This window comes from Aptenodytes patagonicus, chromosome 15 (genome assembly GCF_965638725.1).
Source record: "Aptenodytes patagonicus chromosome 15, bAptPat1.pri.cur, whole genome shotgun sequence".
NCBI lineage: Eukaryota > Metazoa > Chordata > Aves > Sphenisciformes > Spheniscidae > Aptenodytes > Aptenodytes patagonicus.
Window position 1 is genome coordinate 6,440,939 of NC_134963.1, and position 22,603 is coordinate 6,463,541.

General features: G+C 54.4%; 1 protein-coding gene across 2 annotated transcripts; it reads left to right on the plus strand.

The window, feature by feature from the left end:
• The first annotated feature begins 6,263 nt into the window (after positions 1-6,263).
• Positions 6,264-22,048, plus strand: ABCB9 (ATP binding cassette subfamily B member 9). Of its 2 annotated transcripts, none has more exons than XM_076352921.1 (12): positions 6,264-6,318; positions 7,979-8,671; positions 9,039-9,153; positions 9,663-9,793; positions 11,157-11,362; positions 12,302-12,499; positions 14,028-14,156; positions 15,527-15,715; positions 16,288-16,461; positions 17,860-18,019; positions 18,938-19,074; positions 20,260-22,048. In XM_076352921.1, exons 2-12 carry the CDS (start codon positions 8,059-8,061, stop codon positions 20,593-20,595), a joined length of 2,388 nt encoding a protein of 795 aa, XP_076209036.1. In that variant the 5' UTR covers positions 6,264-6,318; positions 7,979-8,058; the 3' UTR covers positions 20,596-22,048. The 2 variants fall into 2 exon arrangements, with proteins under 2 accessions (XP_076209036.1, XP_076209037.1); XM_076352922.1 differs by having other exon boundaries at positions 9,747-9,793.
• Positions 22,049-22,603: the final 555 nt, after the last annotated feature.

Consider the following 22,603-nt stretch of genomic DNA (forward strand, 5'->3'; position numbering starts at 1 on the left):
CAGCAGTCCCAAGTGAGCAGCTAGAAGAGCCCTGATGCAGGGATGATGTCGTTTCTAGTGCCTGTTGCTTTGAAGCCACGCACTAAGTAACTCTGCAGGTGAAACTGTTGGAACGTCCCGAGACAGCTGGATAGATTGGATATCTTTCCCCCGAGCGTCAGGAAACCTGCGCAGGTAGGCCTCCTCGTGCAGGGCAGTTTTGGCCGGCATGGGAATATAGGGTTGTTTCAGACGAGTGTTGCTGGGTCTAGCTTTGAGCAGTCCGGATTCCTACCAGAGCTGCCCAGTTCCCTAAACTAGTGTAGCAGGAGGAGCTCAGTGTTTCCGCCGGCTTTCCTTGGCTGCTTTGCCTCACCTGTTTTATTGCCGAAAGTTGCCTGCAGCAGGGCTCTGCAACAGTGTGGTTTGAAGAAGGGTGGTTGCATTGCATGGTCCGAGCAGCCCGCGCTCTTCCAACATCCTAGGGCTGGTGACTTTTCTAACCGGCAGTAGAAGTTTAAGATACAATAAATATTTGCCTAAAAACAGGGTGAGAAATGTCTCAGCTATAGGCCGCATTGAGAACATTGGTTATTGTGTCAGAGAAAGCTGTCAGGTGAGTTTTGTGAAAGGTGAGCTGTGTTGGCCTGTTTTGTCCTCTTTTTCTTGCGCCGCGCTATTTTTATCAGGTAGAAGGAAGCTGCTCAGACGTACTGTCCCTCTCATCCCTTCATAACCTGTCCAGTCTGAATCTGACAGAATTCATCAGCATATTTTAAAGTCCTTTGATACGTCTTTTCCCTTTCCAGATCAAAATGTGTGAAACGTGCCAGAACGCAGAGCACAACAAGAATGTATTGCGGAAAGCAAGGCCTGTCAAAGTGGAATCACCCTGGGAAGTGCTGGCATTAGACGTTCATGGTGAGTGTTTGCAGCTGACAGACAGGCTTTTCAAGGCTTCCACGCCAGCCGTCGGGAAGCGTGGCAGACTTACGGCCGCACTTGAGTGAAAGCTGCCCGCGTCTGCGGTGAGGAGGTGCCAAGGAGGCCACAGCAGCCTACCAGGGTGCAACCTGATCCGCGTGACTGGCTCGGCTCCCTCGCCACACACAATGGGAGTTGTGGGCGCGCATTACTTCCCAGAATTGAGACTGTGATAGGTGTATTTTTGCTGACAAAGGTCACAGAAATGTACTGGCCAAACTTCATTGCAGAAGAGAGTCATGGTCATTTTCCCAGTGATTGTTTTGCTGGACTGGGCTTCTAACTTTCCTCATTTGGGTGATATTACGGCATCACACTGATTTTTCTTGATGCTTGTCTGTGCAGGACCTTTTCCTGAGACGAGCCAGAGCAATACACATGTCCTCATTGTGACCGACTACTTCACTAAGTGGGTTGAGGCTGCTCCTCTGCAGAAGAAAGATCCCTTGTCAGTGGCTAAAGCCCTAGCTACAATTTTTTACAGGTGGGCTCTTCTGTTGTTGGTTACATTGCACCTCTGCAGCGAGATGGGATGTGCTGGGATGTGTGTTGCAAAAATACTCTATGTCCACGAGATGGTTCCCCACGAGAGCAGGGACTCTCCCTTCTACAGGAGAGGCCATGCAGTGCCTCTCAGTTGCTCTTTACAGAGTACTTGGGAAAAACCTGTTCTCTTGTTATCAGGGGAGGGGAGAAGAGGCAGAAGCGGTTCTCCGAGTAGCTCCAAGGCCAAGAGAGCTGGTGCCCCAGTTCTCTGCAGAAGTTTTAAAACCATTCCCTGATCCGTCCTAGAAAGTGTTTATTTTGCACTGACGTGGTGTATGTCACCACATGACATTGTCCGTGTGGAAAATGCATGCGGCCAGTAGAGATTGCCATTCGGAGCAAGAAACTTTGCTTGTTTCTCCTGCTGCCTTATCATTCAAAAGCAAACGGGCTTGGCTGTTTTGGAACAGCAGACCTCTCTCTGCTCTCGGGGAGGTGAAGTCATGCCAGCCTCTTTAGCACCAGCTCCGCTGGAGGGCTCCTGTCCCTTTCATATCCTGTTATCACCCATGTTGATTGAACTCCTCTGGCTCTGCCCTGCAGCTGATGGAGTAAAACCAGTTGTGTGTCCTCTTCTTGTTCAGGTTTGGAGCATCCAAGAACATTTATGCCAGTCAGAGCTGGGACTTCTGTGAGGAGGTAGGTCAGGTGCTGGGTGGTTCAGGGAAAAGCAACATGATCTTGAGCAGGTTTTTTTGGGCAGCAGCAGGTCCCAAAGGCAGAGCTGCAGCGTGCCATGTAGGGGGGGCGAGGAGCTGATGCCTTCTCCCTGCCCTAGCCCTGTTGCCAGCGGTAGATGACTTGCCAGTGCTTTCACCCTGTTAGGGGTTTAAGGTTGTGGTTCTGTGGTGCAAGTCCTCCAGCCACACTGCAGCCTTTCTGCTCGGAAGGAAAGGTCCTGTGAGATGATGTCCATGAGATTCCTGCCCTACCCTGCGATTAACCGAGCTTCCCGGTGCTGTGGAAAGCCTCAAGCACGGGAACAGCCGTTGCAAAACATTTTGTCAGGCTCTAACTTTTCTGGGGAGCTTTTTCTGCTGAGCAGCATCTCCTGGCACAGGGACGGTGCAGTCTCATGCTGTGGAGGCTGCTAGCTGCTGTGGTGCAAACCCGCCTTATTCTCTCGTGAGCATGACCCCCTGCCTTTGCAGGTCAGCCGGCATTTATGCGAGCGCTGGAACATCTCTCAGATCCTCACCCCTGCGGACCCTGCAGACTGCGCAGGCCTGGACGACCGCAGCGCCGAGGTGCTCAAATCCTCCATCTGCAATGTGGTGAACGAGAAGCCCAGTGAATGGGACACCAACCTCGACCCTGTGCTCTTTGATTTCCGCACCTCAGTCAACTCCGTCACAAAGTACACCCCCTTCTTCCTCATGTTCAACAGATACGTGTGCCTGTCGTCCGAGGTAACTTCTTCTCAGCAAAGGAGAGTCTTGTAGGAGGTTTGCCACTGGCACAGTTACAGAGTAACACCCAAATATCTGTACCTTGCAGGTGGATTTTGTCAAGGACTCTAAAGAGCAGGGGGCTAGCTCTGGTAAGGCAGACAGCCTCCTGCCATTCACAGCCGCGGTTCAGGAGCAGCAGAATGCGGTGAAAGAAATTGTAAGTCTTACGGTGCCTTGAAATCATTTGGCGGCTAAGCTCCCCGCAGGGTCCTTTGCACCAGGCTGTGCAAGAGCTGCACAGAAGGGATTTGCCCATACAAGGATCATGCCACAGCGTGTGCCTGCTCAGGCACTCGGAGAGAGCCCCTGGCCCCATCTGTCCAGAAATGCCATCTCACAGGAGTCCTTTGCCTGCGGGCTCTCTCCTGTCACCGAGCATAGCAGGTAGCTGATGGGCTCGAGTGTGGCAGGGAGGCCACGTGTCTGGCTGGGAAGGAGCGAGGCAGATGCCGGTTAAGCACTGCCCGAGACTCCACAGTCCTGGCCTGAGAGGATAGGTGGACGCTGGCACCTCGATGCGTGCCAAGGGCAGCAGAAGCAGAGCCGGACCCTCTGAGCTGGCACTGTTTGGTGCCACGAGGAAGCTGGTGGTGTTGCTGCTCAGAGCTGGGGGATGAAATAGGAGGGACTGGCTTACCCCATCAAGGCTAACAAGAGCTGTGTCCCAGCCTGTCCAGCACTCTGCCTTGTAATCTGCATCTCAAATCAGCCAAGGGAGTCAGTCCTTAGGCAGGGACAAAAAGCCTTTAGGGACACGCTGTGTAATTAAGAATGTTAAAAGTATCCCTGCCCCAAAATGGGAGGAGAGAAACTGGGGAGGCTGGGGCTACCATGGAGACTAGTGGCCCAGTGGGCAGAGAGCTGGGTTTGGCGAGCTCCCAGTTAGTTCCCGACTGTCTCTAATGTGCTGGGTGACCTTGGACAACTCACTTTGTCTCTCCATTTCTTGGTTTCCTGACTTGAAAAATGACCTCAGTGTCCCCTGTAAAGTGCTTGGCGATCTATGTGCCAAAAAATAATAGACAAGGCTCAAGTGCTTTGTTTGCTCAGTCATTTCTTAGACTCAGACAGGGTTATGTGGTCCTCTCTGATCCCACTTGGACTGCGATTCTTCTTGGCAGGGAATAGCAGCAGTAAAACGGGACAGGAGGGAGGAGGCCTGGGAGCTGAACATGAGGGATCTATTCCCAGCTGATCCCTTCGGCAGCTCAGGCTCGCTAGCTCGGATTCCCCTTTTGTGAAATGGAGATGCACGTTGTGGCACGGGGCAGCAAGAGCTCCGTCTAGGTAATGCCAAAGCATCCTGCCCTGTCCCTAAGGGCACTTCTGGTGTCCAGGTCGCTGACGCTTGCCTGCAGACGGGCCAGGATTGGGGCTGTAATTAAGAGGAAGGGATAAAAGCTTCCTTTGGCTCTGTGCTACTCCAGCCTAGATCCCCTTCTGCCCTCTACTGATGGAGAACTAACGGCTCCTCTGAGCACGGCCATGAAATCACAATTTCTTAATGTGAGGTCTCCTGCTAGTTTGGGGTTGGTGAGAATAAGGCTGGAAAGACCTTGCGTAGTCCCTCCCTTGCCCCAGGGTGCAGCTAGCTGTGCTAGCACTTGCTGGCACAGCCTTGGCTTGCCAAGCTGAGCTCTGCGTGCTGCAGCGCCGACTCTTCACTCGCCGAGCTTGCGTGAGACGGATGCGAGTTGGTTTTTAAGCGGCGTCTCAAGGCCTAACCCAAGCATCCTGCTTTACAGGTGATTGCCAACATGACCACAGCCTACAAGCGGGAGCGGAAGAGTGTGAAAAGGAAAAGTCGGGGCCTGCCCTCTCTTGCCTTCAAAGTGGAAGACAATGTGTTTGGGAGCAACGCTGCCAGCTCCCTGAAGAAGCTGAAGAAGGGCCAGTTTGTGTCGTTTCAGATCGAGACGGTCCTGCCGCCTGAGCAGAGTATGTCCGGCGTGAAGAAAACCAGTTAGCCTCTGGGGCTTTTCTGGGGGTCCCACGGGGCCGGGGCAGTAGCACAAACTGTCCCCGAGGTTTGTGGCCCGGCTGCATGGGAGTCCAGGGTGCAGACGTGCCTGCTCTGTCCTGGGGAGAAAGGAAGGGGAAGGTTCAGACAAGGGTGTTTGTTCAGTCCCTTCCTGGTCCAGATTTGCCCTCGGACCATCCCTCCGACCGAGGGAAGTGGCACCATCCTCATTTACGCTTTGGCAGCGGGAGACTCGGTCTTGCCAAAAAAGCTCCACCTTGACTACAGTGTGGAAACTGCCCTTTTGGGTGTAATTGCATCAAAGCCCGGGGGGCGATCTGGGTGCAGATGAGAAGAGAACCAGAAACTAGACCTGGCTTAGCCACGTTGCAATTTGTTTCCTACAGCGTAAAACTTGTCTCCCCACTGTCCGCCTGAACCGGGAAGAGTCACGCCAGGTCTGACTGCATTCCCGGTGGACGTGGGAATGGCTTGAAGTGAGCTTTTTTTAGTTTTAAGCACTAATTAGCAGAAATAAAAGTGATAATAGAACATCCTATTTTTATTTTTGGTTATCCAGGCACAGAAAAATGAATTTTGCCTTTGTAACATCGCCATTCTATCCTCTCCAGAAATGGAGTGAACTCTAGGAATCCTGTAGTCTGTTCCTACGCTGGCGAGGGTTTTAGGGGTGTTTTTAAGTCCAGCACTCCAAAAACATAGGGAAACTTTGCCATAGTGACACCGACCAGCCCCTCTGTCACCTGTATAGCCCAGCTGGATGCACAGATGCTGGTCAGGGAAGAGCCTGAGCGCTGCCATCCCTCCGGAGCTGGCGCGGGGACTCGAAGGGGAAAAATAATTTATAAGCTGGATTTCCTGAAACTGGATTCCTCTCTGCGTTAGGGGTTAATTTAAACCCCTGTCGAGCCCCTGCTTAGGGGTTCATTTTAAAACGATGTTGAGCCCTTGTCATGGTTGTTTTTAAAGCCAGCTCGTGTGTTGTGTTTTCCCCCCTCTGCCGCAGAAATTAAATAAAACCAATAAAAGGATATAAAAAGGAAAAAAAAAATATGAAATTCATTTTTGCCCCCCCCCCCAAAAAAAAACCCAAACCCCACCCAACTTTCTAAGGCGGGGAAAAGCCTGGGGGTGCCCTTGGTGCCTCGGGGCAGGGTTTAGCCAGGGCGGTAGCGGGGGTCCCCGGCCCCCCGCTACCGCCCTGCCCGGTTAAAGAGTGGGCGGGGCCGAGACGGCGCCGCAGCGAGGGGGCGTGGCGGGGGGGCGTGGTTAGCGCGGAAGCCACGCCCCTTGCCGACCTTGCTCCCGGGACGCGCCGCCGCCGCCGGGTCGGGCCGGACCGGGCCGGGCCGATCCCCGCCGCCGCTACCGCCGTCGGTAAGACCCCGTCCGGGGCGGGTCGGGACTGCGTTGCCCTTAGCGCCGCAAAGGGGGAAACCGTGTGTTTTCCCCTCGCCCTTGCTATGGCGGGCGCGGCCCTTCCCGGGCGTCTCCCCCGGGAGGAGCATCTCGTACCGGGGGGGGAGGCAGGGATGAGGCTGGGCGCCTTCGGCATCTCCAGCTTTGTAGCTGAGGACACCTTCGCGGGTGGCAGGGAGCTGCGGTGGCGGCCTTCTCCTCCTTCTCCTCCTTCTCCTCCTTCTCCTCCTTCTCCTCCTTCTCCTCCTTCTCCTCCTTCTCCTCCTTCTCCTCCTTCTCCTCCTTCTCCTCCTTCTCCTCCTTCTCCTCCTTCTCCTCCTCCTCCTCCTCCTCCTCCTCCTTCTCCACCGGGCCGGATCCGCGCAGCTTTGCAGCGGATGGCAGCAGCGAGCACCCTGGGAAGCGTGTCCAGCTCCTCCCTGACACCGCTGCTCTGGTTTGCCTCCATCCCTCCTTCCCCACCCATCCCATAAACCCCCGTTCTTCCCCAGATTGCAGCCACTGCCCCGTTTTCCTCCACTTTTTACCTTTTTACCCCGCCTCCCCGACCACTGAGCCGCTCTCGGCCAAGGGTGCCGCTTGGCCGGTGCCGAGGGCTGCCCTTTTCCCCGTGGTTTGCTTTCGGGCGGCTGCAGAGGCAGCTGCGGTCACGCAGGCCGGAGCGTGGCCGACGCACGGCATCCTTTGTGCCGTGCCTTCCGCACCGTGCGCCGTCACGAGCTGCTTGGCCAGCACAAATCTGAGGATCGGGTACCTCCCTCGTGCCGATGCGCGGCACCTCTGGGCACGGCGCAGGAGCAGGTGAGCAGCTCGCTCGATTTTAAGGAAGTCAAGCTTTTCGCCCTTTTCTGTGTCAATTCAGATCCAGCCCCACCATCGCTGCCGGCAGTCAGGCCCATGGGCGACAGCGAAGGCGGCGTCCTGCCCTGGAGCTTAACCTCTCCCACGGGACGCGGCTGTGGATTTCCAACCCCCTTTTAACTTCCTCTCAGGATTTTTGCTGTGTCGCTGAATTGCACAGCGGGTTTAGTGGGTTACCCCAAATTAAAATTCAAGGGGGTTGAGGACAGCAAGGTGTGACAGGCTGCTATTCCTATAATTTATTCTTTTTTTGACGAAGGGGATCTGTTACAAAGCCGAGCTGCTCTCCCTTCTGCTTTCATGTGGTTTTGATTGAGTGCTTGGTTTCAGCTTTGTCCTGGGAAAGGTGGGGAGGGACTCTCAGATCACAAATGTCCGCGTTTAACACCTACACGGCCCCGTAGCGCAGGACACATGGGCTGCACAGATGTCCCAGCATCGCCCAGCTGCCGGGGACCTCGTGGTCCCACAGCTGCCACAGCAAGCAGGGACGAAGTTTCCCACCGTGACGTGCAGATTTCTGCTGTGGAATTCAGGATGGGTGCAGGCTTCTGGGAGGGGAGCTTGACTTCATTTGTGCTTCTCATTTTATGAAATATCTTGGAGCGTATGCAGCAGGGGAGGGGAGGAAGGAGTAGATAGAGGTGTCTGGGGTCAGGATGGGCTGCTGGGACGGTTGTCCCCCCGTCCTGCTTTCCTTTCCCTGCCACCTCCCTGGGGCGAATAACAACCTTGTCCCCTTCTTCTCGCCCCGCAGCAGAGGCCGACATGACCACGTCCTCCCCGTGCTAGGGCTGCCCCCCACCGCCTCGGTGACCCCCCAGCCCAGTGGCGAGGATGCGCGCCTGGAAGGCGGTGGCCAGCACGCTGGCGCTCAGTGGGGCCGATGTGGTGGTCACCACGCTGCTCTATGCCCATGGCCGGGGCAGCCGGGATGTCCTGCAGGACCTGCGGCACTTCAACATCTTTAACTCGCTGCTGGACATCTGGGGGGGCTGCCTCTACCGCAGCTGCGTGCTGCTGGGGGCCGCCATTGGGGTGGCCACCAATACGGCCTACGGCCCCCGGCGCCTCAGGGCATCGCGGACCTTCATCGCCGTTGTCTGCCTCCTCATGGGCATCTACATGATGGTGAAGCTGCTGCTCTACTCGGAGGTGCGGAGGACCATCAGGGACCCCTGGTTCTGGGGGCTCTTTGCCTGGACCTACGTGGCGCTAGCGGCCACCTTCGGGCTGTGGCAGCTGCTGGCCTGTGTCACCTCCTCCCGCGAGGCGCTGGGGCCCGGCTCTGAGTCCCGCGCCGAGGCGGAGGAGAGCTGTGACGGGGGCGCCCCGCGGGACAAACGGGAGGAGGCGGCGGGTCCCACCATCCATAAGCTGCTGTCCTACACCAAGCCGGATGCCTTCTTCCTGGGCATCGCCTCCTTCTTCCTCCTCGTGGCCGCACTGGGTGAGCAAAGGGACCGGGGGGGCCACGGTGTGCTCCCATCCTCACTGGGAGGGGAAGAGCCATGGTGGGGGGCATTTGGCAGCACCCCAGGCTTGCTTTTTTGGGTGTGCTGGGTGGCACGTCCTGTACGGGCTGGGTGAAAAATGCAGTGGGGCAAAAAAAATGAAACAGGGGATAAAATACACTGGGAAATTAAACGTCCCCGCGTGCCACTAAGGGCTGTGCCTCCTGAGACATCTCGTGCAATGGCCAAGTGTCTCCATGGTGGGGATGGGGTTGTGCACGAGCTGTCGCAATTGGAAATACAGGTCCTGTGCCGATCCTGCGCGGTGGGGCTGAAACCCCGTGTCCTGTGCTTGTCCGGCAGGAGAGACCTTCCTGCCCTACTACACGGGGCTGGCCATCGATGGCATCGTGGTGCAGAAGAGCATGGACCGCTTCTCCACGGCAGTGCTGGTCATGTCACTGCTTGCCATAGGAAGGTAATCGCAGGGGCTGGTTTTGGCCCTGACGAGGTGGAGTTTGGGGTTTTCCCACAGGAGTTCGCGGTCGCAGTGGTGGGCACGGGCTGTCTCACCTGCAGCCCCTCCGCCGGGTCCCTGCCAGACCCCAGGGATGCGCTTTGATTTCTCTGCGCTGTCACGGTGTAGAGGCCATGGTGGCAGTCACGAGGCCGTTGCGTAGTCCTCCACGTCCGTCTGCTGGTGGTGGGGGAGCAGGAGCAGACACAGGGGACGGGCTTCCTGGGGAATGCTGGCCCAGCAGCACTGTGTCCCTTCCCAAAGCTTGTCACTACCGGGATTAGGAGCAGCCGTCCCCATGCTGGTAGCACCCAGAGGAGGTGTGGGCTGGATTAGCCATCGCTTCCCGGGGTGTAAAATGGTACCAGCACAGCATTGCCCAAGCCCTTGGCCCAGGCATCGGGGTGTTTGTGTTGCTGAGGAGCGGGTTTTGTGTCCATTGGTCTATAACGTTTCTTATCTGCAATTAGCTCATTTGCCGCAGGTATCCGGGGCGGCGTTTTTACGCTCATATTTGCGAGACTGAACATTCGCCTTCGCAACTGCCTCTTCAGGTCGCTGGTGTCTCAGGAGATGAGTTTCTTTGATGAGAATCGCACAGGTTGGTTCCTCTTTCCCCCGGATTTGCTCTAACCCCTCTATCCCATCCCGGTATTTTTTTCCCCTTGGTTTGCCCTACCAGCATGCAGCAGATTGGGGGCAGCTAGAGACGGCACCCAAATGCTCGTGTTCAGAAAGAGCGGCAGAGAGCTCTTCCCTTTCGGGTGCCTCCCACCGTGGGGTTGGGACAGGATTGCCCAGCACCCTGGGGATGTCCCATTGCCACCAATCAGCCTAACATCCAGCAGCCCCGAGGCTGACACGTTCATCTCCGGTCATCCCCAAAACACCTACTTTCCTCCTCCCGTACCTCCCGTCAGTGCCTGCTGGTCAGCCACTCTCCAGCTCTGCTCTGGGCATGGGAAACCTCAGATGTGTGAAGCTTGCTGGGTGTGCTTGTGGCTTTCCCTGCTTGCCATTCAGTCCTGTCCTGGTCCGTGCCGCTCTGGTGTGGTCCCAGCCTGCTGTAACTTTTCCCACATTCAGTTTCTCCTCGGTGATATTTTTAGTTTTGAGGCTGTTGCCGTATTTAGCAATCGCTGCATGGTGCCCTGATAGCTGAGGACACCGGAGATGTTATTGTAAGTGGGATACGGGTAACCCTGGACTAATGCTTACACAAAAGCATGGGAGTTCAGCTGGACTCAAACATGGGTCAAGACTGTAGGACTTCAGGGTGATGTTTGCTGGCTGTAACGTTCAGTTCCACCAAAGGACACCGCAGGAGCTTCGCCCCTTGGTAGCTAGACCCACATCCTCAGGGTCGCTTGGGTCGGCCCCAGGCTGCGGGGCACACGGCTAAACCCAAACAGCCCTCTCCGAAGCCGCCTCGCGCTCCTTTGCAGGGAATGCTGTGCCCGACCTCAGCTGGTCCTGCCAGGACGGCAGGGAAAGGTGCCAGCAGTCCCTGGTGAGCTCCTGGAGGGCTCCTGGTGTCATTTAGAAATTAACTCGGGGCTGGGTTGACAGCTTTGGAGGTGCATTCAGCAGCCCAGCAAACACTCCACCCACGCGCCCGCTGCCCATCTGAGCGCCCATGAGGTGCCCTCCAGTGTAGGGTGCTGCCAGAGTCCTCTTCGCTGTCCTGCAGCCATCCTTGGTGACCCAGGGATGTAGCTCATGCCTTCAGATGCATTTCATGTCCCTCGTGCATGCAGCAAGTCAAGCTCCTCTGTTTTGCTTCGCATCCACAGCGGTGGAGAGTCACCCCCGTTCCATGCCGCCTTTCAGACCCCCAGTAAGGGGTGGGTTGAATGGGGAGCTCCATCTGGCCCCTGGCATGGGACACAGGACGTGGCTAGGCAGTGACCTGCTGTGGTGAACGTGTCCCTGCTCTCTCCTTCCCCAACCCCTCGTTGCTGCAGGGGACGTCATCTCCCGCCTGACATCGGACACGACCATTGTGAGCGACCTGGTTTCCCAGAACATCAACATCTTCCTGCGCAACGTCGTGAAGGCCACGGGGGTGATCTTCTTCATGTTCAGCCTCTCCTGGAAGCTCTCGCTCGTCACCTTCATGGGCTTCCCCATCATCATGCTGGTGTCTGATGTCTATGGGAAGTACTACAAGGTAGGCAGGAGAAGCTGGCATGGCCATGGTGTGCCACAGCGCTGGGCTGTTCCCCTCGTGAAGCCATTGCGGAGATTGTGGGCGGTCTTGGAGCTGGTGGGACTGATGCTCGGGTGCTTTGCTGCCGGCAGTGGGGGCAGGAAGGCGGCATTAAACCTGTATGGGCAGACAAGCATAGCCTCAACTCTTACCTTGCTTCATGCTCAGAAGTGGAAGCTTCTCAGGTCTGACAGGAGATGTAGCTTGGCCATGGGATGTCGCGCATGTGCCTGCCTGCCCTCATGCAATCTGTCTTCTCCTCTCCCTTTGGAGTGACTCAGGTGGGGGTTAAACCCGGTGCCGAGCTCCCTCCCTCTGCCTGGGGCTAGCATGGGCCAAGGGCCATCCCCTGTGGCTAATACCATGTCCCATGGACCGTGTGAGTCCCCACATTGGTTATTGGAGCTTTCCACTGTGCCAGGGACACGGCGTGCACACGTGCTGCCAAAGTGGGGTCCTTGGGTGCTGCCTTCCCCAGCCATGGCTCCTCCTGTGGGTCAGGTGCTCGTGGGAGGAGTGGAGCTGCCCTTGGTCTCCAGACCTGTACCTGACTTGGAAACTCCTGGAAGGGCTCCTGGGCCAGGCTGACCCTGTCCCATCAGGGCACCGGCAGCAGCGGCTCTGCCGCAGGCTTCCCAAGTGGCCCTGGGCATGGCACGTCACCTCCTGCAGCCCAGATCCTTCCTTGGGGACAGCACAACGAATCCGTTCCCCTCCTGGCACAGTGCCCCAGGCTGTCCTGAGGTGTGGGATATATCCCAGTGCTCAGCTTTGCTGCCCATGGCCTTGGACAATGTCACCGTGCCACCTTTTCCCGAGCCCAGCAGAGCCTGGGGCGTGTGGGGAGAGGTGCCACGGGCAGCCCGGCGCCTGCTGAGCCCCCTCTGCCTCTCCTCGCAGAAGCTCTCCAAGGATGTGCAGAACGCCCTGGCCAAGGCCAACACCACCGCTGAGGAGACCATCTCCGCCATGAAGACCGTCCGCAGTTTTGCCAACGAGGAGGCGGAGGCGAATGTGTACTGGCAGAAGCTGCAGCAGGTCTACAAACTCAACAAGCGGGAGGCCATGGCTTACACCTACTACGTCTGGTCCAGCGGGGTAGGTGGCCAGCGCTTCACGGTGTAGGGAGCTTTGCGGGGCGAGCCCAGCCTTGATGTCCACTGCCTGTAATCCCCTGTCTATTAATTATTATTTTTTTTCACTCATCAAAAAATATATTCCATTCCCCCTTAGGGCAGCGCTGCATCGTGCCACCAAATAGTCTGTTTTCTCTTGCAAATAAGAATATAATTGATAACTGCTCAAGGTCGTGGAAAACCCTGTGTTTCTTTGTTGCTGCATTGCGTGCCTGTGCCAGCTCATCTCCAGGGCTCCGGCTGGGAAACAGCCGCGGCGTTGGTTGAGCTTCTGCTCAGAAACTGAGATTTTCTGCATATGGGTGGTGGCAGGGGGAGGCTGCTGGGGTTTGGGTTTGTGTTTTTTTGGGGGGGATTTCTGGAAAATGCTTTTTCATCATTCAAGACCAGATGGTTTGGGACTTCTCCCGCATCGGCTGATAACGAAGGCTGTGCAAAACCCTCACGTGAAGCTGCCCTTATCTCTGCACATTGAAGGATCTAAGTAGCCTCTGGTGAAGGGTTTGCGAGTTATGGTGTCCTCGTGCAGCTGTGGGAGACTTTATGGCTTCCCAAGTCTGGAAGCAAAATCGGAGCATTTTTAGCATCATTCCTGAGCTCCCAGGTGAAGCCGGAGCGTGAACTGGGTCAGCACAGATCCCGCTGAGCCAAAGAAGGCAAAAACCCTCAAAAACTGCTCTTGCGGGCTCACGTAGAAAGAAGCCGATGGGTTTAGCACAGCCCTGGTAGAGTCTTTGTCAGAGGAAATGCAGGATCTTAAGGTCAGACCATGGCAGAGCAATAGAGGAGGAATTTTTTTCCCCAATATTTTTGCCTGTGTGAATTTACAGCCTGTCCCGCAAACGTCGCAGAGCACCGGGGCACCACCGCTTTTCTGAGCACCCAGGCAGCGTGGAACAACACCGGCTGAATAAAGGCAGGGGCTGGTATTTGTCATATCACAGCTGATCTGTCTCCTTTCTAGAGTAGGTGGTACCCCCCCACTGATTTCAGGCAAGAGTTGAGGTTATGCTTCAGGGACTTGTACGTGCAAGGAGGATTTTTTGCATTAACTCTTGGCTTGATTTTGTGTTCTAAATTAAAATGTGTCACACGTATAACAAAGTTTATTTTAGTGGTGAGGTGACTGCATGTGTTGGATAATTTGAGCATAGATTATTACGCTTGAGGACGTTAGTCCAAGAGAGAAGTTCATGAGACACTGTTATTTCAGATAAATTCTCTCTCCTTGGCTGTTGCCCCTCTGGACTTCTGTTTTGTTGGAAGATCTCAGCCCAGCGCCTTAAATCAGCCCATGTACTTGAGTCGTTTTTCCCTTCTTACATCCATGCTCGCTGCTAGGGCTGTCATCTGTGCGCTGTCAGGGATGCTCAGTTTGGGGCTCAAAGAATAAATGTCAGCGCATGTATTGTGGGCTGTTGTGTGAGTAATTACAAATGCACCAAAACGCAGTTCTCCTTGCTGATTTTGGGGTGTTTTCTTGCTTCCAGCTGACCCTCCTGGTGGTCCAGGTCAGCATCCTTTACTACGGTGGGCACCTCGTGATCTCGGGGCAAATGACAAGCGGAAATCTGATATCCTTCATCATTTACGAGTTCGTCTTAGGAGACTGCATGGAGGTGAGTCTGTTTTATCCCTCTGGGCTACCCCGTATCAAGATGATACTTGTCTTCTGGAAGGTTCCAGGGCAGCCGCAGGGCTAGACCCAGTGCTGACTTCCCTGTGACGCATTTCCTTGGCACCGTGGCTTTGCTCACCGGTGGGCTGATTCTCCCCTCCGCTCCCCGCTCCCCTCCTGCTGTGGCCTCACAACCTGAACGCATCCGAAGCAGCTCATGCCCTGATGAGGCAAAGGGGTCAGGCTGGCCCCGCTGAAGGGCAGAGTCCTGGCTGCCTCCCAAGCACATTTCCTGGCATGAAGGATGCAGGGATTACAAAGCTGCCTGTTAAATTTCAGGCTTCATTAAAAACTTAATTATACTACTTCCCCCCCCCCGCCCCCCCCCCCCCCCGGAATAGGCTGCAAGCTGCTGCGTTGGCAGCACATTAGCAAGATGGGATTGTGGGTGGGATGGCAGAGCCCACCCAGGGCTGCCTTCCCCTTGCAAAGGCGTAAGCTTGGCTAATCGAGGCAGAAATTATCAAGTCGAGGTTTCCTCGCAGCCAAGCATGGTTTTGGCGGCGCTTCAGCCTTTACACAGCAGCAGAGCAGAGCTGGAGGCAGCGTGCCCGGCTCTCACCATCTGTTCGGATGACTACAGGCTCTGGTGGTGTTTCCAGGCTGTGTTTTTGGTGTGGGGTTGGGTTGGGTTGGGGTTTTTTTTCCCTCCTGATGGGAGGGGCAGTTGCAGTACAGGCTGTTTTGCAGCTCTGGGTTTAATATTGAAAAGAGCCGACATGACGGGGGTTTATTCCACCGAAGCCGGTGCCAGTGTGCAGCAGTTGTAGTTGGGAAAGCACAGTGGTAAATCCACTAGGACCATATCCCGGCAGGGAACAGCCGTATCAGCTGCCAAATGGTTGTCTAGAAAGGTCCAGCCTGAAGCTGCTCTGTGTTTGAGGAGTGTGCTAGGGAACGAGCCGGCTGCCCTCGGGAGCTGGTGCGATGTGCTGCCCTACGTGGACTCTGTTCAGCCATTGGGTTGGGGAGCTGCTGGTCTTGAGCAAACGGAGATAGGTGGAGGCTTCTGGTGGAAGTTTGGGTCATGTATCACCTGGTGCACGTCTTCTCTTCCCAATCTGTTTCCTTCTTCTGTTCCCCTCTGGGTCTACCCCTGCACAAACCTCTTTAGACGCCCTTTCCCTGGATATGCCCATATATCCCCTCTCTACACTGCATAGGGGGAAAAGCTTTGTTTTTCTGTGTCTGATGACTGTAGTTAATGTCAGATGATAGACTTGGGAATACTTCAACCATTCTCCTTACAAGTCACACCGATTGCCTTTTCCATCACATGGGAGGGTCTCACTGTTGCCTCTTCCCTTCCAGTCTGTCGGCTCCGTCTACAGCGGCCTGATGCAGGGAGTGGGAGCTGCCGAGAAGGTGTTCGAGTTCATCGACCGCAAGCCAACGATGGTGAACGACGGGTCCCTGGCCCCAGACCACGTGGACGGGAAGGTGGAGTTCAGAAACGTGACGTTTTCCTACCGCACTCGCTCTGCAACGCAGGTCCTCCAGGTGAGCCCCGCAGGCGCAGAGCGCTCCCTGCCGCAAGGCACCACGCGCTGCTTCTCCATCACAGCAATAACTGATCCCCAGCCCGTGGGAAATGTCAGCTGCCCTTTTGGAGATGCGTAAAGGCAGGCTCGACGGCATGCTGGAAAACAGATTATAAGGAACAGTGGGTGTTTAGGGCCAGCCCTCCTTACAAGGAATGAGATTTATTAATAAAACCCTTGTTCCCCGCTCAGGCATTAAACATGTCAGCATGGTACAGGGCTTTGTGCCAAGCTCTCTCAGACTCTTTCCATGGGAGAGGGGCTGGGGTCATGGGGCAGGGGGAGACAGCAAAGGGGTTAGTTTGCTTTGCAGTTTTTAGAGGTCCTGCTACATCAGCAGGCAAATTTGAAGCAATTTTGGAGGCTTCTTGCTTCCCCAGAGCCAGGAGAGGTGGCTGATGTGGCATGTCACCAAGGTGGAGGGTCACCGTGGCCAGATTTCGGCTACCTTTCTTGCATAGTGCCCGAGTCACTGCCCCGGGAGCCTGGGAAAAGCCAGGACCTGAGCATGCTCTCCCATCCCTGTTGCAGAATGTGTCCTTCACCTTGCACCCCGGCAAAGTGACAGCGCTGGTGGGTCCTTCAGGGAGCGGGAAGAGCTCCTGTGTCAACATCCTGGAGAACTTCTACCCTCTGCAAGACGGGCAGGTGCTGCTGGACGGGCGTCCCATTAACATGTACGATCACAAGTACCTGCACTCAGTGGTACGAGCGACTGATACGTGTATTCTAGCTATCGCCTGCCGTGATCAGAGGGGATGGATGGTAGCGTTGCATGTTGCTTTGGATTTGATCTGGCAACTTCTGAAATGTCCAGAAAGATAGAGGCTGGAAGTGGTCCAGGAAACGAATTCAGATAATTTGTGGGGGCGGAAGGGAAAGGGATGGAGAGTGGTTTCATGGGGAGGGGGAAGTCTTCCAAAAACAGAACAAGAAACATGTTTTGTTTTGTATTTTTTGGCCAACGCAGTAGAAATATGTTTTTGGTTATTGTATTAATTATCATCTAAATTGGGTTTGGAAAAAAGTGTTTTGCATTCCTCCAGCACTTTCTACCTTAAGACCTTAAAGTAATTCTCAGCTAATGGGGAGTTAAACCTCTCAGGATCCTGGCAGCAGCTGGAGCACCGGAGGGGCTGGGTGGTTTGCCCAGGAGAGGGGTCAAGGCCCCTCAGCTCTTGTCTGTGTGTCAGCACAGATCAGCCTTCATGTCCTCTGCAAGTAACTGCCTTCTTTGTTTGCCCCCAGAGCAAATGGCCTCACCAGTCAGCAGGAAAACCCAAAAACAATTGATCAGAGACAGGCTGGAAAACCAAAGTCAGTGTGACTAATTTACATTCCCTGCCCGTACCGAGCGAAAATTAAAAGACAAGCAAGCCTTTCAGTTTAAAAAGCCTGGTGCGGTGTTAGGAGCATGGGGAGAAGTCAATTAAAATATGACTGTGTCCCGCTGGCTCTCTTCATGCCCAGTTCTGAGCAATAATTTGGAGGGTTCAATTTATTTCAATATTGAGTGACAAAGCAGGCTGAATGTGAGAGTGAACAGCAACGGCCGTAAGGTAGGACAGGGAGGCTGTTGCTAAGCAATTAAGGAATTGCAGCAGCTATGTCCGTAACTTGCTAATTTTGGATTAAAAGATGCAGGAGGGCTCATTCACGTGGCCCAAGTGTGATTACTGGCCTTGAATGGAAAATCAGCGAGGCCCTGTGAGAGGATCTCTCCAGCCTGCCTTGACCCAGCCACTGGTTTCCCATACTGGGAAAAGCAAACAGTGATGGGAATGGGGGTCTGGAGCAAAAACGCAGCAGGGTCTTGGAGGGGGAAGCCCGTCCCAGATGTCAGTGTACCAGCATTGCATCGGTTTTCTTTCCTGCAAAATGGCTTCCCAGCAGACGATGCAAACTGGGCTGGGGCTGCCACTGGGCACCCTGTCGTTAGCATCCTCACTGGAAGCTCACATTGAGGCACTTCTTTATCTTGGTTTAATGGTGAGGCTCTGCCCGCTTGAGTCCTTACCCAGCAGGAACAAATGCCGATGATCCGACACACCGGCCGGCGCGTCTTCTGCTCCCGACCCCCTGCTCTTCCCTTCCTTTGTGCAGATCTCCCTGGTGAGCCAAGAGCCGGTGCTGTTCGCCCGCTCTATTGCAGATAATATTTCTTACGGCTTAACTTCAGCCTCCTTTGAGTCGGTTGTTCAGGCTGCCCAGAAGGCCAACGCGCACACCTTCATCACGGAGTTACAAGACGGCTACCACACAGGTACCAAAATCCCTCCATTTGCACTTGAAAGCATTTTGTGCCTAGGGAAGGCAGAACCTCTCCCCTCGGGTGGAAAGTCAGGCAGGTAGTGACGGACACAAATCCGTGGCAGCTCGGAGGCACTGCAGAGGCGGTTACATGGAGAGGTGCAGCACCCTGGCTGCCTTTTGGGGTGGCTGAGCTGTCGCAGGATTTCTGAGCCCATCCCGGGAGAGCATTTCTGCCGCTGCTCTGTGGCAGCGGGGTGAGCGTCCCCCATCCCATCCGGACCAGTCTGGCTCCCGGTGCCTGGCAATGTTACGGAGATGCGGCACTGGTAGTCTCGCCGTTTTTCAGTGCAGTGATCAGGAGGAAAGCCCAGAACCCAAGCAGTTAGCTGTGTACCACCCCGCCTGCACAGGAAGAAAATAAACCTGCAATAAATCCATAGTAACAAAAGCTGATGCGTTTGTGACAGTGGGAGTTTGTGAGGAGGCAGGTCAGACTGATGATGGTTTGTGTTTATGGGAGCCAGCAGAGAGGTCCCGGTTTCCCCTCCTGCTGCCTCGGTTGCACACCCTCCAGAGCCCAACTTGCAGGGAGAGATGGCGGCGATGCAGCTGCATGGGCCAGGGCAGGAGGGGGGGCTCGGCGTTTGGATCATCTCCCAGGCTCAGGGACTTCTCTGCATTGTTTCCATGAGCATCAGTGCCTCAGACCTTGGGGCAATAGTGGAGAACTTGCTGCTGGAGGGAAAGACTGCAGCCTCAGGGATGTGTTAACTCATTTAAACTGCTCTGCCGAGTGAGCAGAAGCAGAAGTGTTTACCTGGTCTTTGCTTCAAACCATGACACCATCCTGATGCTGCTGGCTGGGAGCTGAACTTCATGGCAGCTCTTGATTTTTATTTTGACCCTTTCCTCTCTCTCGACCCAACAGAGGCAGGTGAAAAAGGAGCCCAGCTGTCAGGTGGCCAGAAGCAGAGAGTGGCAATTGCCAGGGCCTTGATCCGAGCTCCCCCCATCCTAATCCTGGATGAAGCCACAAGCGCGCTGGATGCGGAGAGTGAACATGCGGTGAGTAGGTGACTCGGGTGTCTGGGCCAAAGAGGCAATCTGCGTTTGGAGGAAAGACTGTAGCTCCAATTTCCAGCCTATGGACAAGCTTAGTCTTGGCATGGTGCAATCAGAGGTTTGGGTAAGACGCTAATTCCTGAGCAGGAATTTGCTTCCAACACTGCTGTAGCCACCAAGAAGAGAATAATCCTGTGCTCACAGCAGCCAATGCCTGACAAACCTGATGAGATAGGGATCTCTGCCAATTTTTGAAATGTGAAAAGTGTTAATTGGCATACAGCAGCACCGTGGAGCTTTTTAGGACAGGATACGGAGGAAGACCCTAAAAAATGGAACTGCAGCAGGCAGAGTAGGACTGCCCGAGCTAAAATCCCAGCTGAGGCACCAAAGAAACCACACTGGCAGGAAAGGCCCTGAGCTTTCTGTGAATTGAGCTGGGTTTATCTGGCTGGGATGTTATGACCAAACACCTCTACCACTAGCAGTTTGGCCTCACTGGTTTAATGACATGAGGGAAAGCTAGTTCAAGGTTGAGGTGTGAGGACATGTCTCCCGGTCCTGGAGGATGAGCGCTGCTGGCCCACAGTGTGGGGCAGCGTGAGCATCTGACCTTGGAGCAGCTCATGGGCTTGCAGGTCCTCAGCCACGTCTGTGGTATCTGATGCCAGCCAGAGGCTGGTTTTGGCTAGCCAGGGGTGTCAGTGTGGCATGTGGCCTGGTGGCCATCTGCCTGTCTTTAGACCTTAGTGCCATTGTCTGGCTCTTGGCTAGAAAACAACTCTCTCTTGCTTTGCCTTGATACACCCAGGAAATAGCCCTGCTTTTCTGAGCAGCTGCATTTACCGGGTATTGGCCTTCTGCAGTCCATGCCAACACCACGTGGCCTCCAAATTTGGGGCCCAGCTCTAATAAGAACCCAGCTTGCAGGGTCAGACCTGGCAGTGTATGTGTGCGTACCGCACCTGCAGGCTGGCTGGACTGAGACGGCCTTTGGGGCCGCACAGCGAGAGCTGGGATGGACATGCTGGTGCTGGTAGTGCTGCAGGGAGCCTTGTGTCCTCTGTGTAGCCAGAGGAGAGCAAACCTCCCATCCAGAGGTTTCTTAACAGACCACAAAGCTGCTGTTCTTCCTTCCAAAGCGGAGCCAGCGACGCTCGGGCACTAACGTCTTTTCCTCCTGCGCAGATTCAGCAGGCGATTTACGGCGACTTGCAGAACCACACGGTGCTTGTCATAGCTCACAGGCTGAGCACTGTCGAGAAGGCACACAACATCATTGTGCTGGACAAGGGCCACGTGGTGCAGCAGGGCTCGCACAAGGAGCTGATGGAAGAAGGAGGCCTTTATTCCAAGCTGGTGCAGAGACAGATCCTGGGGCTGGAGGGGGGCGGCGCGGACAGTCGCCAACCCGCAGCCCGGGGGGATTCAGCAAAGGCGCCCAGCGGGCTGGAGGAAGAGTTCAGGATAGACCATTCCCCGCCGGCCGTGGCACAGGACGATTACAACACGGCTCACAAGTAAGAACGGCGAGGGCCGGCGCTCGAGACGCTTGCTGGGACGCCGAGACAGGAGGCGGCTTGCCGACGGGCTCGCGCGCTGCAGAACGACGCCCGTTTGCTCACCCCGCGCGCGTCACACACCCGTGCACACACAAACACACACTGCAGAGCTTCCTGCATTATGGTCCGGCGGGCAGATGCCGGCTGGTTAAACAGGGAAACGGATTTATTCCAGGGAGTTGGGTCTTTAGCAATTCCCAGCGTTTCTACTGGGTTTCTTTTCTTACTACCAGTAATTCCTCTCAACTGGGACTTTTCTCCCATTGATACGCATGTGTAACTGCTATTAACTGTAATGGATGTTAAATGCATGCATGGAGGGGAAGACTGAAAACCCCTTCAGGAATTTTGGCGGGTGGCTTTTGTGGCTGGATAGAAAAACACTGACTGTAAAACAAGGTCCTGCTCCCGCTTTCGATCTATGGGGCCAATCCAAAGTCTGCTGAAGTCTGTAGGGAGCTCCCTTGGGCTTCGGTGAAAACTGGATCACTTCCACGGGGCTGAATGCCGGGAGAGTTTTGCACTGAGTGCCTGCAGGCTCAGGCTCACTACCATTGCTGCTGAGCTTGTATCATGTAGTAACCATCCTTGCTGGAACGAGCCAGGGGACCGAGAGGCAGATGTTGCTTTCAGATTTGCTCTTGGTGCTTGGTGGGTGTTTGTTTTTAAGGATGAAAAGTTTTACCATAATTGAGTTAGGTTTTGGGTTTCGGGTTTTTTTTGGTTTGGGTTTGGGGTTGGGTTTTTTTTTTTTTAATATATTTGCGTGCACTGTGCAATGTCTGTCTGGCTCCAGCATCCACTGAAAATTGGTCTGTTATTTCAGAATTTTTTTTAACTCGCAATCCCGGTGCTGGTTTGAAAAAAACACTACTAAAGACAGGCATAAAATACTAAAAGACAGCACTTTATAAATCCCACCAAAGCTTTGTTCAGCTTCAGGCCATGCTAGCGACTTCACTGCATGGGAAATCCATACAGTCACTCTCCTTGGAGTCCGACTTCAGCTGCCTGAACTTTAAAATGTGTTTCTTTGAATATTATTTATTAACTTACTTTTAGTATGACGGATAGAAAGAAATACATTGCTCCCAGCCCTTTTGGGTCATGGCTCTGGCTTAGTAGTGTTATCCTGCCATAGACTGGTGAAGAAACCTATGCAGCCAGGCACGTGCTATTGGAAAAATAGCATTTATATGGGGAAGACTGACCAGACTGTGCATAGTTAAGAAATAATCTCAAGCACTTTAGCTCTCATGTTTTCCAATATTTGAATGCTGCTGTGTTTTACTTTTGGGCAGTTTTGCATTTTTGTTGTTGGCGATGTTTTGTTTTCATTTAGTGATGTTTTACAAACTCTTTAGTGTCCTTGAGGAGGGATGCTCAAAAAATAAAATACTACCTCTGCCACTCAACATCGAGCCAATCTAGTGGGGGTGTTTTTTGCATTCATGGTTTTCAAGGTAACGTTCATCTGGGATGATGGCAGAATACAGCTGCACACTGCACGTGTTCTGGCTCCCTTGCAGGGAATGACAAGAAGAACCTACAGAGAATTAGGTATGTAAAAGACTTCAGCATCTGATAATGGCTGTGAGCCATAGCAGTAGGTATAACCTGTTTAAGAACTTGTTTTCACCCCGGATCCCATCCGGTAGTCGTCTCGCACGGAAGGGCAGGCAGTCTAACCCGTTCTCAAAGCACAGTGCTTCTTGACTGGAATCTTTTCAGCTGCTTGCTTTTGTGATATGATAAAAATCTGTGCCGCGGAAGAACGAGAGCTCTCTGTCTTATCGCCCTCCACTTAGGAAACCTCTGTCGCGCTCTGAACTCCTCAGTTCACCACTCCAGTAAATGGCCAGTACATTCCTGCTTGATGAAAATTTGCACTGTGGGTATGAAGAGGTTGGGGGTTCCACCCAGCGCCAGAGGGCAAGTGATTAATTCTGCATTTTTACCAGTACCTGTGA